General features: G+C 35.0%; 2 protein-coding genes across 7 annotated transcripts; one reads left to right on the top strand and one right to left on the bottom strand.

Annotated features, from left to right (window-relative positions):
* The first annotated feature begins 1,785 nt into the window (after nt 1–1,785).
* On the top strand, nt 1,786–10,988 carry LOC104228645 (uncharacterized CRM domain-containing protein At3g25440, chloroplastic-like). Of its 3 annotated transcripts, none has more exons than XM_070156684.1 (5): nt 1,786–1,992; nt 2,071–2,365; nt 9,102–9,509; nt 9,651–10,201; nt 10,348–10,988. In XM_070156684.1, exons 1-4 carry the CDS (start codon nt 1,871–1,873, stop codon nt 10,185–10,187), a joined length of 1,362 nt encoding a protein of 453 aa, XP_070012785.1. In that variant the 5' UTR covers nt 1,786–1,870; the 3' UTR covers nt 10,188–10,201; nt 10,348–10,988. The 3 variants fall into 3 exon arrangements, with proteins under 3 accessions (XP_070012785.1, XP_070012784.1, XP_070012783.1); XM_070156683.1 differs by having other exon boundaries at nt 10,336–10,988; XM_070156682.1 differs by having other exon boundaries at nt 9,651–10,988.
* Nucleotides 10,989–11,233: 245 nt separating this feature from the next.
* Nucleotides 11,234–14,408, bottom strand: LOC104228643 (protein FAR1-RELATED SEQUENCE 12-like). Of its 4 annotated transcripts, none has more exons than XM_009781130.2 (3): nt 14,278–14,408; nt 12,163–12,753; nt 11,234–11,629 (listed from the first exon to the last, which is right to left on the bottom strand). In XM_009781130.2, exons 2-3 carry the CDS (start codon nt 12,739–12,741, stop codon nt 11,420–11,422), a joined length of 789 nt encoding a protein of 262 aa, XP_009779432.1. In that variant the 5' UTR covers nt 12,742–12,753; nt 14,278–14,408; the 3' UTR covers nt 11,234–11,419. The 4 variants fall into 4 exon arrangements, with proteins under 4 accessions (XP_009779432.1, XP_070012651.1, XP_009779433.1 ...); XM_070156550.1 differs by lacking the exon at nt 14,278–14,408 and adding an exon at nt 13,668–14,260 and having other exon boundaries at nt 12,172–12,753; XM_009781131.2 differs by lacking the exon at nt 14,278–14,408 and adding an exon at nt 14,052–14,260.
* Between the last annotated feature and the right edge of the window lie 1,065 nt (nt 14,409–15,473).

The raw sequence follows: 15,473 nt of genomic DNA, 5'->3' as shown, positions 1-15,473 counted from the left end.
GATTTTTACTAAGGAAAAAACTAAAACTTATTAGCAATAGACGTATGGATCAAAGCAATTACGCAACTGTCTATTCCCCACGGTGGGCGCCAAACTATTTACTCATAAAATAGTACAGTTAAATTTGTAACGTGGTTTATAAACAAACGAATTGATTTGACTCAAAAACGATAAAGAAATAAGACTGAAGTTAAATTTAGCAGTTGAAATTAAAGAAAATAACAAGCCTGGTTCCGAACTCAGTCTTTTCACTCCACTATTTCCTCATTTAATGTTGTCCGATGGTGAATCTTGAACTTCTGTCGCCGTCTACATTCCCTTCGGAATCCATCCGGTACTGATCACACACATAGCATTCGGTATTAATTGTTTTTCGACTCGTCCTTTGTTTATCATCGACTCCACGTGTCATCTTACCATTCGACCACTTGTTATCAACCAATTTACCTCATACACATATAACTTACTAAAATTAACCTTTGAATTTTTGGTCTTAAACATGTTATGCCATGTATATAAGAGATTGATATTAAAGATAAAACTAAAATGTTAAATTAAAAATTTACTAAATGTATAATGTTATTATATTTTTTAAACAACTTTTAAAAAAAGTATGACACATAAATAAAAATGTGGAGGGGTAATAATGAAGACAATTTTCTTTTTTTCACTCCACAATGATCATAGTGGGCAGTGGGTGGTTCCCTATGTGCATTTTTAAATAGCAGCCCTTATTAGAGTGGCTATCTAGTGTCATTTCGGGGCATTTACATCTATAATCGCTTTTTGGGTCATGTTTTAACTTGTGCCTGCTTTGCAAAAAAATTACAAGTGTACCCACTTTTTTGCGTAACTTCTGTATACGGGGCTGAAGTAGCAAAGGCAATCACGCAAAACTTCAGGATTCTAGTAGACGGGCCTGAAGTAGCAAAGGCAATACGCTGAAGTTTTTTTGTCCTTTCAAAAACTTCAGCAGAAGATGCCAAAGTTATTTAGTTCATTTATAAAAACTTCAGCACTAAATAAGCTGAAGTGTTTTTTTGTCCTGGATTCATTAGTTTTGTCATAAAGCTTTTTCAAAAACTTCAGCAGAAGATGCTGAAGTTATTTAGTTTATTTGTAAAAACTTCAGCACTAAATAAGCTGAAGTTTTTTTGTCCTAGATAAGCTTTTTCAAAAACTTCAGCAGAAGATGCTGAAGTTATTTAATTCATTTGTAAAAACTTCAGCACTATATAAGCTGAAGTTTTTTTGTCCTGGATTCATTAATTTTGTCATAAAGCTTTTTCAAAAACATCAGCAGATGTTGAAGTTATAGTTCATTTGTAAAAACTTCAGCATTATATAAGCTGAAGTTTTTGAAAAAGCTTTCTGACATACTAGATAAATAATCACCTTATTCTTTCATAGTGTATTACTACTATAAAATAATCCGATTGCCAACAGTATCTAAATCATAAATTTTGGAAACAACAAACGTGAAAAGAACAGAATTACGTGGAAATATTTAAAAATTATTTTGTCTACTAACTTACGTAATTATTTAAAAAGAAGGAGAAGGAGGAGGAGAAAGGAGCTGAAGTTATTTAAAAAGTTGGTACAAGTTAAAACTTTAAAAAAATATATATATATGTTAAATTGGGGCGATTAAAAACTTTTAATAAAATAGGTATATGTTAAATGACCGTAACAATTTACTGCGTCATGTCTACCCCTTTATCAGTAAAGCCCACACCGCCTGCAATTTACTCTGTCATTTCTACCCCTTTATCAGTAAAGCCCACACGCATTAACAGAAGCCCATTGAAATGTCTGGAAAACGCAACTCCGGTTTTCTGGTTCCCGCCGAAGAGCAGAAAGAACGGTGAAAATGGTGGGAAGAAGTTTGTTAACGGGGACTATCTGCAAATCACAGCAGCTCAAACATCTCTTTTCCAATCCCTTCATCTTTCAACCTCTCTTATCCCATTCCTTACCCCAACAAAGAACCAGGTATCTTAATTTATCTCTCTTTCCAAAAATACATACATAGACACAAATAGTTTTGCAAAAAGTCTCATAGTTTAGTAGTCCTTTTACTGCAAAATGCAAGGTTTTTCTTGGACGAGTCGCTGCTGGGTCACACATAAGAGCACAAAAATGGGATCTTGGATGGGTATATTCGGGTCGGGTTTTCTGTACGTTTGGCAAAGCTCTGGAATCAGCTGCTGTTGTTGAAGAGAGTTCTGGAGAAGGTAAAATCAAAAGGAAGAAATTGAAGGGAAAAAGACAGGTTGTAAGGTGGTTAAAGTTCTTCAGGTGGAAGAAGAAGAAAGATTTCCAAAGAATGACTGCAGAAAACAAAATTCTTTACAAATTGAGCAAGGTAAATCTTCTTTACTTTATGTAGTAGAAGTAGGAAACTTTCTAGAAAAATGTCTAAAATATCAAGACTGTAACTTTTCCCAACATCTACTTGTTGCTGATTCCCTCCATGGCTTTAGTTCCAATTTAGTTTAAGAAAGAAAGTAAATACTTTCAAAACTTGTGTTTATAAAATAAACCAATAAATTTGTGTGCTTATAAATATCTTATTAAGGAAAAAAATAGAAAGTTTAAAGTTAAGTTTTTTTTTAAATAACAAAATAGAATATTCTTTTGGGACATGTTAAAAGGAAAAATACATCACAAACTGGGAGATTGCGACATATCACCTATAAAAAAAAGTGTTTGAAATATCAATGTACTATGGTGGCTTCAAATGTTTGAAATTCCAACCTCTTGGGCCCCTTTGACCCTTTTATGCCATCTCTTGATCCTTGTTTACTCTAGGGCATTCTGTGAAAAGAGACTTATTATCTACCTAAATGTCTGTGCTTATGTGTGCTATCCTAGTACTCTTTCTATTCCCAAATTGGTAGTCTCGAGGGTCATATTGTGATATTTTGAAAATTTGAAAGTTATGTATTTATGTAGTTTTATCTAAATTTGCACACTAACTATATTGAAAAATTATTTAATAATTTATTCATGAGATTTAATAAAAATAGTTCAAGTGTACTAACAAATACGAAACTAATAGGCCCATGTGATCAAGGGTTCTAAAAGGTGCAACATTTCGTCATTCCTAATCCCGGTGCACTAAGCTCTGGGAAAGGGCCAGATCACAAGAGTTTATTGTGCGAAGCCTTACCCTGCAATTCATCATACTAAAATCAAAAGTTTATTTCGTAAAATTTCATATACAATAAATTGTAAGAATATTTAAAATGGAAACACTTGTTTGAATAGATCATTATATGAATATATCAAGCACCTAATAAAAGAATATTATGCATGCAACATTATTCAAGACTTCAATTGGACATGAAATCCAAACTTTCAAGTCTTTAATATTAACTAATTAAGTCCCTATTTGTTCCCAGAGTGCAAATCAAGTACTAATTAGTAATTAATACATAACAAGACTTTGGCTTGAACACCCCAAAAATAGCCAAACCAGTCATCAAATTCAAGTTATAAAATAATAACATCATGACAACGTTCATTCAAAATTACATTTGAATGTGTCATATGAATCATGTACAAGTCCCCAATTTCAACAAAAATATAGATGCATATGCAAATGTGATCTTCATGATAGCTTCTAAAAGTCTTTTTTGTATTGTCATCCTTATTTCTATTCTAGTAAATCACCTATGATAGCAACAAACTATTGCTAAGTATAAAACTTAGTGGACACATAAGGGTGTGGCCTAGTGGTCAATGAAGTGGGTTGAGAACCATAAGATCTTAGGGTCAAATCCTAGAGGAGATAAAAAAATGATGGGTGGTTTCTTCCCATCTGTTCAAGCATTGGTGGATAGAGTTACCTGGTACCTGTTATTGGCAGGAAGTAGCAAGTATCCCGTGGGATTAGTTGAGGTGCGCGCAAGCTGGCCCAGGCACCATAGTTATTAAAAATAAGTATAAAACTTAGTGACACTTAAACTTTGGGTTTGGAGCCACTAAATTCTCCGATGCTCTTCTAAAATATAAATAGCTCATAACAAACTTGAATATATAAACTAAGTTGAGTATACAAATTTAGCTAACCTTTCATGTTAACAAATAAGCTATGTATCAAAAAAAGTACAAGAAGAAATACATATAATGTGTTTAAATCATCATCACGTACTTAATAAGAGTACGATGTTTAAAGAGAATCAAATATTAAACCATGAAGTAGTTTTGTATTAATAATTTCAATTGTCAAGAAAACTCTCAAAGCTAATTCAAGGAAAAATCTGGCAAATAGTCAAATTCGCCCAACGCATACGTCATGCAATCACATCAAGCATAATTGGATAACAAGAAACAATGAGAGCGCGAATCAAGTAGGGTCAACACCTAATAATCAAAAGAATCAAGTACCATGTTTAAAATAAATTTTCATTTATCTTAAAATGGACAAAGTCCATAGTTAAGATGAAATCCAACTCTAAAATCAAAATGGAGAAAGATCCATGTAGTATCAAGAGGAATGCCAATATAAGCGACAACGTCACTATCACAAGAAGAACAAAGTTCCAAAAAGAATGCAACAATGCTCAAGCAATCCGTGTATGTAGGCAGTTAGATTGTCTTACAAAAGTACTTTACATGATACCAACACAATTTTATCATATACTTAACTATACAATTGTACCCTCAATGGTAGCAAAATTATGGAAGTGTTTCAAAACATGCTTTCTTAATTAAAATAGCAAATAGGGTACTAAAGTAGCAACAAACTCATACAACTTAAACTAAAGACAAATTTTACTGAATGTAAAACTATTCAAAATACTCCAAAAAAATAAATTAAATGGAAAATTCAAGTTTATGGGCAATCCTTGCAGATTTAGGGTTCCTAAAGCTTAACCAAACATCAAGGAAGTATAGATGCTCTAAATTAAGAATCAAGCGATTTTGTCGATCTCTTTAAGAATTCTCCTTAGCTTGTACAAGTATCTCTTGTACCTTAAATGCATAATCGAGTGCTCACTTAAGGTTTGAAATTTAAAGGTACTTAAGACAAATCATGATGAGTATCATCAGAAGGGGGCCTAATTGGTCAGAACTCTTCCTAATTCTTGAAAGAAAAAAATCTGGGCAACAATTATGCCTTGTATTGCAGCTCATATTTACGCAGGAAACAACAAAGTTAGATTTTCAGTTGTAGGTCAATCTCTTAGCTTTCTATAGAATTTTGAATCACCTCAATCCGAGTTTTGGAAAGAAAGTTTTGCTCAAATACCGAATGTTGTGTAGTTCAAGAACTAGATTAAATTCTTAGTTTTTAAGGTCTCAAATTCACTAACCAAAATTTTAACTATTTTACTAACATATATTGAGCGAGAAGCATACCACGAGATAAAGAGAAGTCTCTCTCTAACCAAAACATAATGCTTCAAATTAATCCTTTAACGCATGTTGATTCTTGAAAACAAAATTCAGTTTATCTTTCAAGAGGTAGAGACAAAGGATTTTTTGCAATAAAGTTTTGTTTTTAATCAGAGCAAGAGCAATGTTTGTATGGTTGAACTCTTTAATGGGAGATTTGATAAAGGAAAAAGAAGAAGATGACTTTTGGTAAAGTAGGCTTGCAACGTTAATGCCCTTTCAAAATACCTTATCACCTACTTGATGCTCAATTTCACGTCTCTTAAAATCAACATAGGATTTTTGCCTGTCTGAAGCAAAATTTTAACCGATCCTTGATGGTATTTGATCCTTGAGATTAATTTTTACCTCAAATAAAAAAGGTACAACTTTTTAGCCTTTGAGAGGGCATTAACGTTGTAGCCCCTTATTTCCAAAAAGTCATCTTTTTCTTCATTTATCAAACCCTTTAATGAAGAGCTCAATCCATAAAATACCGCTCTCATCAAAATCAAAACTTTACTGCATAAAATCCTTAATCTCTACCACTTGAAAGATAAATTAGGTTTTGTTTTCAAGAATCAATATGAGTTAAGGATCATTTTGAAGCCCTAGGTTTTGGTTGGAGAGAAACTTTCTCTTTCTCTTGTGGTGAGCTTCTTACTCAATCTGTGTGGTGAAGTAGTTAAGCTTTTAGTTAGTGAATTTGAAAACTAAGAGTTTGACCTCATTTTTGAACAGTAAGCATTTAGTATTTTAAGCATAACTTTTTTTTATTTTTTTATTTTCTAGAAATCGGATTAAGGTGATTCAAAATGTTGCAGAAAGTTAAGAGATTGTCAGATTGACCTATAGTTCCATGTCTCTAGAATCTATAGTGATCTTGCCCCATCTTGGATTTGCATTTCATCTTAGCTATGGACTTTCTTCATTGCAAGTAAGAATGCAAATCCATTTTTAACATGGTACTTGATTTTCTTGATTATTGGATTTTGACACTACTTGATTGGTGTCTCGGTCCTTCGTGTTATTCTATTATGCTTAATGTGGTTGCATGAAGTATGTGATGGGCGAATTTGACAATTTGATAAAAAAATTCTTGAATTAGCTTTGGGAGCTTTCTTGACACTTGAGATTATGGATGTTAGTATCTTGGACTGATTTTTCTCTTGGACTACTTCATGGTTTAATAATTGATTCACTTTGAACATCATACTCTTATTAAGTACTTGATGACGATTTGATAAATTCATTTTATGAATTTCTTTCATGCTCTCTTTTTTAGACCTAGGTTGTTGTTAACATGAAAGGTTAGCTAAATCTGTATATCTTAATTTCATATGATCTATTTGTATTTTAGATGAGAGTTAGAGAATTTAATGGCTCCAAATCCAAAGTTTTTGTGCCACTAAACTTTATACTTGGTGATAATTCGTTGCTATCGTACATGATATACCATAAGAGAATCTAGGGTGGCCATAGAAGTCTTGAAGCTATCATGAAGATCATATTTGCATAAGCATGTATATTATTGTAGAGATTTGGGACTTGTAGTCTTGTACATGATCCATATGACATATTTACATTTGTAATTTTGAATGATTGTTGGTCATGATGCTATTATATTATAATTTGATTTGGTAAACGGTTTGTCTATTTTGAGGGATATGCAAGCCCAAGTCTTGTTAAGTATTTAGTTTACTTCTTGATTTTCACTTTAGAACGGGGACTTATATAGTTAGTTTTAAACTTGAATGTTTGAATTTCATGCCTAGTTTAAGTCTTGAATAATGTTGTGTGCAAAATATTCTTCTACGAGGTGGTTGATATCTTCGTATATGGTGATTTATTCAAATAGGTGCTGCCATCTTAAATTAATCTTACACTTTATTTTATAGAGGATTTTATGAAATAAACATTTGATTTTATTATTGTGAAATGTTGCTTTTTGAACCCTTGCTCATTATGCTAATAAATTGTAATAACAATTTGCTAAACTAGTTTCAAAGAATATTTTGTTAGTACACTTTGAATTCTTTTTTCAAATCTCATGAAGAAATTCTTCAATAGTTTTTTTTAAAATTTTTTTAAAATTTAGTTATTTAGTCTATTTACAAAAATTATTTTAAGAAAATACTTAACTTTCAATGTATTATATTAGTTTTGTTAAATGACATCCTCCACAGGGAGTTGCTACAAGTTTAGTCAGTTGTTTCCATGTCTGCTAAACTACGTTATTCTTGAGGTTGAATTATATGAGGACTTTTAGTATTAACATTTTTATTCTTGAGGTTGAATTATATGAGGACTTTTAGTATTAACATTTTTATTCTTGAGGTTGAATAATATGAGGACTTTTAGTATTAACATTTTTATAGCAGTGGTACCGGGCAAATCTTGAGTGCACCTCAACTATGTCACCGAGCACCTGATACCCCCCACCGAAGACTTTCAGTATTAATCTAGTTTATGTTTAATGAATGTTCGGGTTATGTCGTGCTCTAATCCGCATAGGGAAGTCTTAGGTGGACTAGGACGATGACCCCATGTATGGTCTTAGCCATGAAATTATACCACCTCGCATGTTATCTTTGAAACCTATATCTCCCTACAATTATAATTAAATCCTCCCTATTGTTGAGATAAGTTGAGGCTATAACCTGACATTGCCCCAAAAGGTTGCTGGTATACAGTATAAATTTATTATTTAATAGAGAAACTTCATTGTTGCATCTAATTGAGCGGTCAAGCGCACTGGAAAATGCTATAAAATAAGCAGAAACTTGGGCAATGGGCAGTGTCTTGTGTGAACTATGAGCTACATGGTCAATTTGCCAATGTAAACTGTTTTCATCTTGTCCCTTGTCCCTACAATAATTTCGTAAGCCATTATTATGTGATCCATGTCAAGCTTATTTAATAAGATCAATTAATTACTTTAAACCATGGGAAGGGGAATGAAACAACACGTATAAAAATGTAAAAGTTCTTTGAATGGTGGACGCTGTGGTTTAGGCTGAGAATAATCACACTTGACAAATAAATTTCTATTAAAACCAATGTTTGGAAAAAAGAAGAAGAAAGAATGGCGCCTAAGAGTGTGGCCTAGTGATAAATGAAGTGGGAGAACTACGCGGTCTCAGGTTCCAATCTCAGCAGAGGCAATGACACTAGGTGATTTCTTTCTTTTGAGTAAGATAACACTAGGTGATTAAAAAGAGTGTTTATTTTCCCATCTATCCAGCCTTGGTAGGTAGAGCTACCATGTTGGTGGGAGGTGCAGATGCCCAGTGGAATTAGTCGAGGTGTGTGCAAGCGGTCCAAACACCACCGCCATAAAAAAAATGTCTCTGATATCAAGGAGAATTTCGTGGTCAATTAAGGTCTGCTTTTATTGATAATTATTGGATGAGATAGGTTTCATCAACTCTAGGTGAGATGCCATTATTACATTGATTGGAAAATGTGGCATGGTTTCAGTCCAGCTAAACATTTCAGCTTTTGCAAGGGTATAATTGTATTTTGTATGACTCTGAGTTTCTTCTCTTTCGCGGATATGGTAAAGATTTAACCACTATATGACTCATTACATGTTGGTTTTTCGTGATACAATATAACTGTCATGATGATGTGGAGGTGATGGACCTTGCTCTTTGTTATATACGTACCCTTAATTACAATTGAAGTCCTCACCAGGTTGCCGATTCTAATCTACTTAGGCACGGAAGAAAGAGGAAAGGCTTCTTGAAGCTCTTAAAAAAGTTGAGCCCAAGGAAAAGTCAGAAGCTACCCATGACCCGGAGATACTGACTCCAGAAGAACACTTTTACTTTCTGAAAATGGGAGAGAAGTACAAGAATTATGTGCCAGTTGGAAGACGTGGGATATACCAAGGTGTGATCCTTAACATGCACCTGCACTGGAAGAAGCACCAAACTCTAAAAGTGGTGGTCAAAACATTCTCTCGGGAGGAGGTTAAGGAAATTGCTGCAGAGCTTGCAAGATTAAGTGGTGGAATTGTTCTTGATATACAGGATGACAACACCATTATAATGTACAGGGGGAAGAATTACTCCCAACCTCCAACAGAAATAATGTCTCCAAGAAGTACTCTTTCTAGGAAAAAGGTTCTGCATAGGCATCTATTATTTCTTTATTATGCAATTTTGCAGTGTTTGCCTCTGCTGGATTTTCTGAATATTAACTGTTTATTTATCGGCCTCTAACCCTTCCTTTCTGTTTTTCTTGTTATTACTCCATGTCTACAGGCCTTGGATAAATCAAAATATCGAGATGGCCTGAGAGCTGTCAGGAGATACATTCCGCGGCTTGAGCAGGATCTTGAGCTGCTTCGACTGCAGGCTGAAAATAAAAGTGGTACTCCTGAAGATAAACACTTGCTTGGCTCTGAGAATTCTAACCATGAAGATCGTTCAGACCTTCGAACTGAGGCATCAAATAAGCTCAAACAGATGATGATTGAAAATGATGAACAAGGTGAGTCCACAACATATTCCGATATCGTTTCAGATTCGGAAGATCTTTCGGATATTTTTGAAACGGACTCTGACGAAGAGGATGAAGACGAAACTGAAGAACCTCTTTATTTGGATGAGTTTGAAAAATTTCATGTACACAGCAACGGAGAAGAACAGGATTTTGAGGAGCATTTGCGTCAGATATCTTCCAACTCGAGGAAAGAGAAATCTGTGTGTAAAGATGCGGACACACCAGATCTTGATGAAGTTGATAGAATGATTCTGCAAGCCACATCACTTTTGAAGAAGAAGAAGAAGAAGAGATGAATGCCTGTATATGCGTAAGCAATCACCTTTACTTGGTATTCTCAGGCTACAAATTAACTGTTGAGCAGAGCCTTTAGCCAAGGAATCCCTCTTCCCCAATGGGTTTTTGTACTGTAACAGGGTTCATTGACTAATATTAAATTAACAGTTCTTCTGACAGGTGAGACGAAACAACTTTAATAAGATTCATCTCCGCGGTTTGTTTGCATCCATCCAAGGTCTTTTTAGAGTACTGAAGTAGAAAGATGGTGTACAATCTGGTTACATATTGGTCGTAAACAAGAATACATAGATTGGTTGTGGAGAGAAACAGGCTTGACAAAGCTCTTCTGGTGAATAAGGATTACAAGATTGGCACTCATTTGACTTGACACAGAAGCCGGGGTGGATTGCTGAAAGGGCTTAAATCAGAGGGCCTGCTGGTTGTATAATCAGTTAATTGGGAGTACTCACTGGTTGGTGTAATTTCGTTGTGGTTAGATTTGTCTTGTTTAGGAGGATTTGTATGGGAATAAGACTACTTATTTTTGAAGGTTGATTACCTCCTCTCCTGGCTTGAGTAGAGATTCACATGTTTCAGCTGGAGATGCTTTTCAATGGTATTGCGAGAAGCAGTACCAAGCATGTTTCCGTCTTTACTGCTATCACCAAAAGTAGTTCGATGTTGTTCAAAGCCTTGTATCTCGTCAATTACAGTATACTGTACATTTCAGTCTCAATTGACTGAAAGTGAGGTCATTGTAAAAACAGGGTTCATGATTTTGGTTTCTATTAATGTATATCCAATCATGGTCTGCATTCCATGTCTGGTGAAAAATAGAGAAATGACAGAATGATTGTCAATGCAGAAATGACACAATGATTGCAATGCACCCGCAGGTGGTCTCAAAACTTCTATAATAATCTCTCTCCTCTTTCCTCTCTCAATATATGCAAGTTCAAAAGAAAGCTAAGCAACGGTCTCTCTATTTCTTTTCGTTTTCCCCTAGTCTTAATCTATTAGGTTTTAGCATGTCCCAAGTACTTGACGAACAGATGAAAACGTCTTCGTCTATAAGGCTACTTTATTTCATCAATTACAAGTGCATTCCAGCAAATGATAATACAATACAAAGTTTCTTTGGCCCTTACATTCAAGTAGCTTAACCCCAGATCAAAATAACTCCTACTTATCCTAAAGTAACAAGTTAGAATCAGAGAAGGAAAACAAATGTGTACAAGCTATTGGTATGCTAATCTGACTCCTCTAGCCGTTCATTATCAAGTTCTTTCACTCGCTGGACTGCTTCTTCAACACTTCTTGATAAATGATCAGTGTGATCCTCAATGAATTTCAACAACGTTCGTAGTTGTTCTTGGTAAGCTGCACACCTCCGCTTACATCGCTGCCTCTCATTATAAAGTTCAAGGGTCAGCTCTCGAATTCTTTGATCCTTCTCATCCTAAAACAAGCAAAATTGTAAGTCACTGAAGAAAAAAAAATATAAGATCACGTGTGGTGAATTCTCCCACAGAAAAAAAGAGATCATCTTAGGCAAAAGATATTTCAACAGCTTTGAGTAGGGGCAATAGCAGAATGATTAAGTTCCAACACAGTGCATTTCCTTATCGTAAACAGTCTCTCTGCCCTTCCAGGGTAGGGGTAAGGCTGCACACATCTTACCCTCCCCAGACTCCACTTGTGGGAATTCACTGGGCATGTTGTTGTTGTTGTATAGTGCATTTCCTTGTAGCAAAAACAAAATAGACCACAGATAAATTGGCCTGCCAATCGAGTCATTCTCCCTCTTTCAAACATATATAACAGAAGTATATGTAAGTATGCTTGCTGTAGTAGATGAACTCAAATGTCCTCCGTGGGAAACTGGTCTGTCAGTCAACTTAGTATGTGTATTGACATTCATAGTAGAACCGTAACTTGTCAAATGCATCATACATAATTCTGTTGAATGCCTAGTTGCTTATTAACATTTACCTGACTGACCAATTTTTTTGTAGATCCTCGCCACGGAACTTTACTCGGCGACATTAAAGCGTGATTATGCTCTTCTACAAATTTTGTGACAACCCACTTGCTTTCCCTTAAAGCTACTCTTAGAATGGCAGGACAGCCTTCTCGAGTTGCAGGTGGCGGAGGAAGAACTCTATCTTTCCTGTGAATATATTTTTTCTCACGAAAACCTTCTTTCGAGCAGACAAAATCCTGTCCAATAACCACATTATTGATCCGAGACCGTCGATTATGATGAATCCGCACGGTAAAGCCTATCCGCCTGCCATATGCCATGTAAAAGTCTCTAGCATCATCTCTGGAGTTGAATTCCATGCCAATCTGTGGCTCAATAGCATCGTCACTTGATGTTTGTTCTCCATTTGAATGCCCTAAGCATTTATCATCTTCAGCGATATACATATCCATGTCTGTCGTGAGCTCTTCGTCAAAATAACCATGATCATCATTGCTCTCAACTGGTGGAAAATCTTTTCTTTCATCCAAACCAAATGCAGGGCTAGATGGGCTCCCCATTGCCACATCAGACTTATAAAAGCCCATAATCCATCATTCCTGCATATTTGGAGCAGAAAAAGGAATCAAGAGGAAAGCACAAAATGAAAATAAGTATAAACAGAAACAATCTCATGGACTCATGGTGCACCATTTTGACCACAGACGTAGAAAAGGAAAAGAAATTGCAAAATAAAGCATTTTATGCTCTCGGAGAATAAAATAGTACGTGAAATGAGGAAAATATATCTGATATGCATCATCCATCAAGCTGTCATTCCTGTTTTCTGAAACTTGAGGACTTACTAAGAATGATTTGCCTATCAGACATGACACGGAGAATAAAATAGTACGTGAAATGAGGAAAATATATCTGATATGCATCATCCATCAAGCTGTCATTCCTGTTTTCTGAAACTTGAGGACTTACTAAGAAGGATTTGCCTATCAGACATGACAAAAATCTAACGATGATCATACTCCTTCACATACATTTTCTAGAAGCGTTTCAGGGTATTACTGATAATCAAGTCAAGTACAAGGAGGAAGTAGTGTGCACACATGATAATTGTATTAAAATTGATTAGGAATAACCAACACGCACAAAAGTTTCTCGAATAGATTCATATGGTTATCCTACAGGCCCCGCCGTCAGATATCAAAAGCTTGAACTGAACAAAAGCAATATATGCATTGTTCTACTCTTCTGTTTCCCTTCATTAATCAAATTAAACAAGCAAAGAAGTAGGAAAATGCATCAAAATTAGGTCACTGAAAGCTAAAAGCTCAACTCAGAGCACAATTGTTACAAGAAAAACAAAATCAAAAAGTTTTCTCCAAACACAAGCTTGCATAATATTCACATTCTTATTCATTAAAGGGGGAAAAGATGCCAGCACAGAACCGTCCATTTTCCCTTTTAAGATGGTCAATACACACAATTACAACAACTCATTAATTCACACCATTCTCACCTCAACCAAGCAAAATATCTCCAAGTCCACCTAGTTAACTTCAGCCCAAAAGCTTAATAGTCGAGTTTCTTGAGCTAAATTTTAACTATAGCAACAAAGCCTAATACATCCACAAAAAGGGCACACGGGTGCACTAAGCTCCCGCTATGGAAGGTCTGGGGTCCGGGAAGGGCCGGAGCACAAGAGTCTATCGTACGCAGCCTTACACCGCTAATACATCCACAAAAGATTCTAAAAAGGAGTCATAAAACTAAAATATTCCTCCTATATCAATCTGGGTAAGGCAAGATTATTCAAGCTCAAGCTAACAAAATAAGGACTAGACTGGAAAAAAAAATGATAAGTGGACAAAGTATTAGAAGAGCAATATGAAACCCTATTTACTTGGATATCCAAAAGATTCCAGCTTGATTATTTACTGACTGATCAGGGTTTCTAAATCTAATTAAGAACACAGGAGCAAGAAAGGAGTTTGTGGGTCTATAATGTTTCAGGAATTGGCGTCCACAGAGTGAAGAAAGAAACTCAATTCAACTTCTGAAGTGCTAACCAACTCTTTCGACTAAAACGATGAATGATAAGAAGAGGAAATAGAGAGAAATTGCTTTACCTACGACATCATCGAGGTCATGTGCCGCTACAGTGACTTTTTCTTTTTTCCAGATGAGGAGCTTTTGTTTTTTTTCTTTTATCTTGTGCTTCCAAATATTCAAATGTGACCCCTTAAAGGCGATGTAATACATTCCAATAAATTCTCCAATCTAGATTTTATACATTGGTGAGAGAGCAATTTTCTGATATTTAGTTTAATTATCCATGTAATAGGTTTAGACGGTATTTAGATTTCCAGAGTCGTTGTTTTCAAAATCTAAATTCTATTTTGAAAAACTTAAAATTCTATGTTCAAATAAACTATAATAATTAAAAAAATTGAATTTCAAAAAGCAAAACGTGTTACATAAATTGGGACGGAAAGATACTACTTTATTAGAGTTAACTCAATTTTATCTTTAATTTGAGTTCACTTAAAATAATTTCTCACATAAGTAGAGATACTTATTTTTATGTACCAAATAAAACTCCCAACATATATGAGAGGAGATAGAGGGTACATACTATAACTACGGGAAGGAGGCACAAACATACAAGTCAAGCACACAAACAAACTCACACTTGAGATCATAAGGGCATTGGGACTATTTGGTTACGAGTGACATTGATTTTATATATATGATAAGAGTCTGCAGATCTCTCTGCATCTATAACAACAATATATATACACATATGAGGCTTATGAGTCCTAACTAAACTACAGCACTTGGACACCAAGTAATGAACTATTCTAAATACAACAGGCTACATATAGTTTCAGGTATAGTATGATTCTACTCTTTACACACCTCCTCAAGTTGAGCAGGGTTGGCAAGCACGATCAACTTGTCCCTTAAACTATAGAAGGGCAACTTAGACAGCCCTTAGGTGAGAACATCTGCAATTTGATCATTTGAGCCAACATAGCCAACTGAGAGTGCTTTGTTCTTCACTTTATCTCTAACAAAATAAAAATCGATCTCTATGTACTTGGTTCGAGAATGAAAAACTGGATTAACAGTTAAATAAGTTGCACTAAGATTATCACACCATAACACAGGAGTAGACGAAGAGAAACAACCAATTTCCCAAAGTAGAAACTCCAACCATGTGAGTTCGGAGGCTGCATTAGTAAGTGCGCGATACTCTGCCTCAGTGCTCGAACGAGATACTGCACGTTGCTTCTTTAATGCCCGATGAGTTCCAAGAAAAATA

Source organism: Nicotiana sylvestris, chromosome 9, assembly GCF_000393655.2.
Source record: "Nicotiana sylvestris chromosome 9, ASM39365v2, whole genome shotgun sequence".
In the NCBI taxonomy this organism is placed as follows: Eukaryota; Viridiplantae; Streptophyta; class Magnoliopsida; order Solanales; family Solanaceae; genus Nicotiana; species Nicotiana sylvestris.
This window is presented reverse-complemented; position numbering and strand designations above follow the sequence as displayed.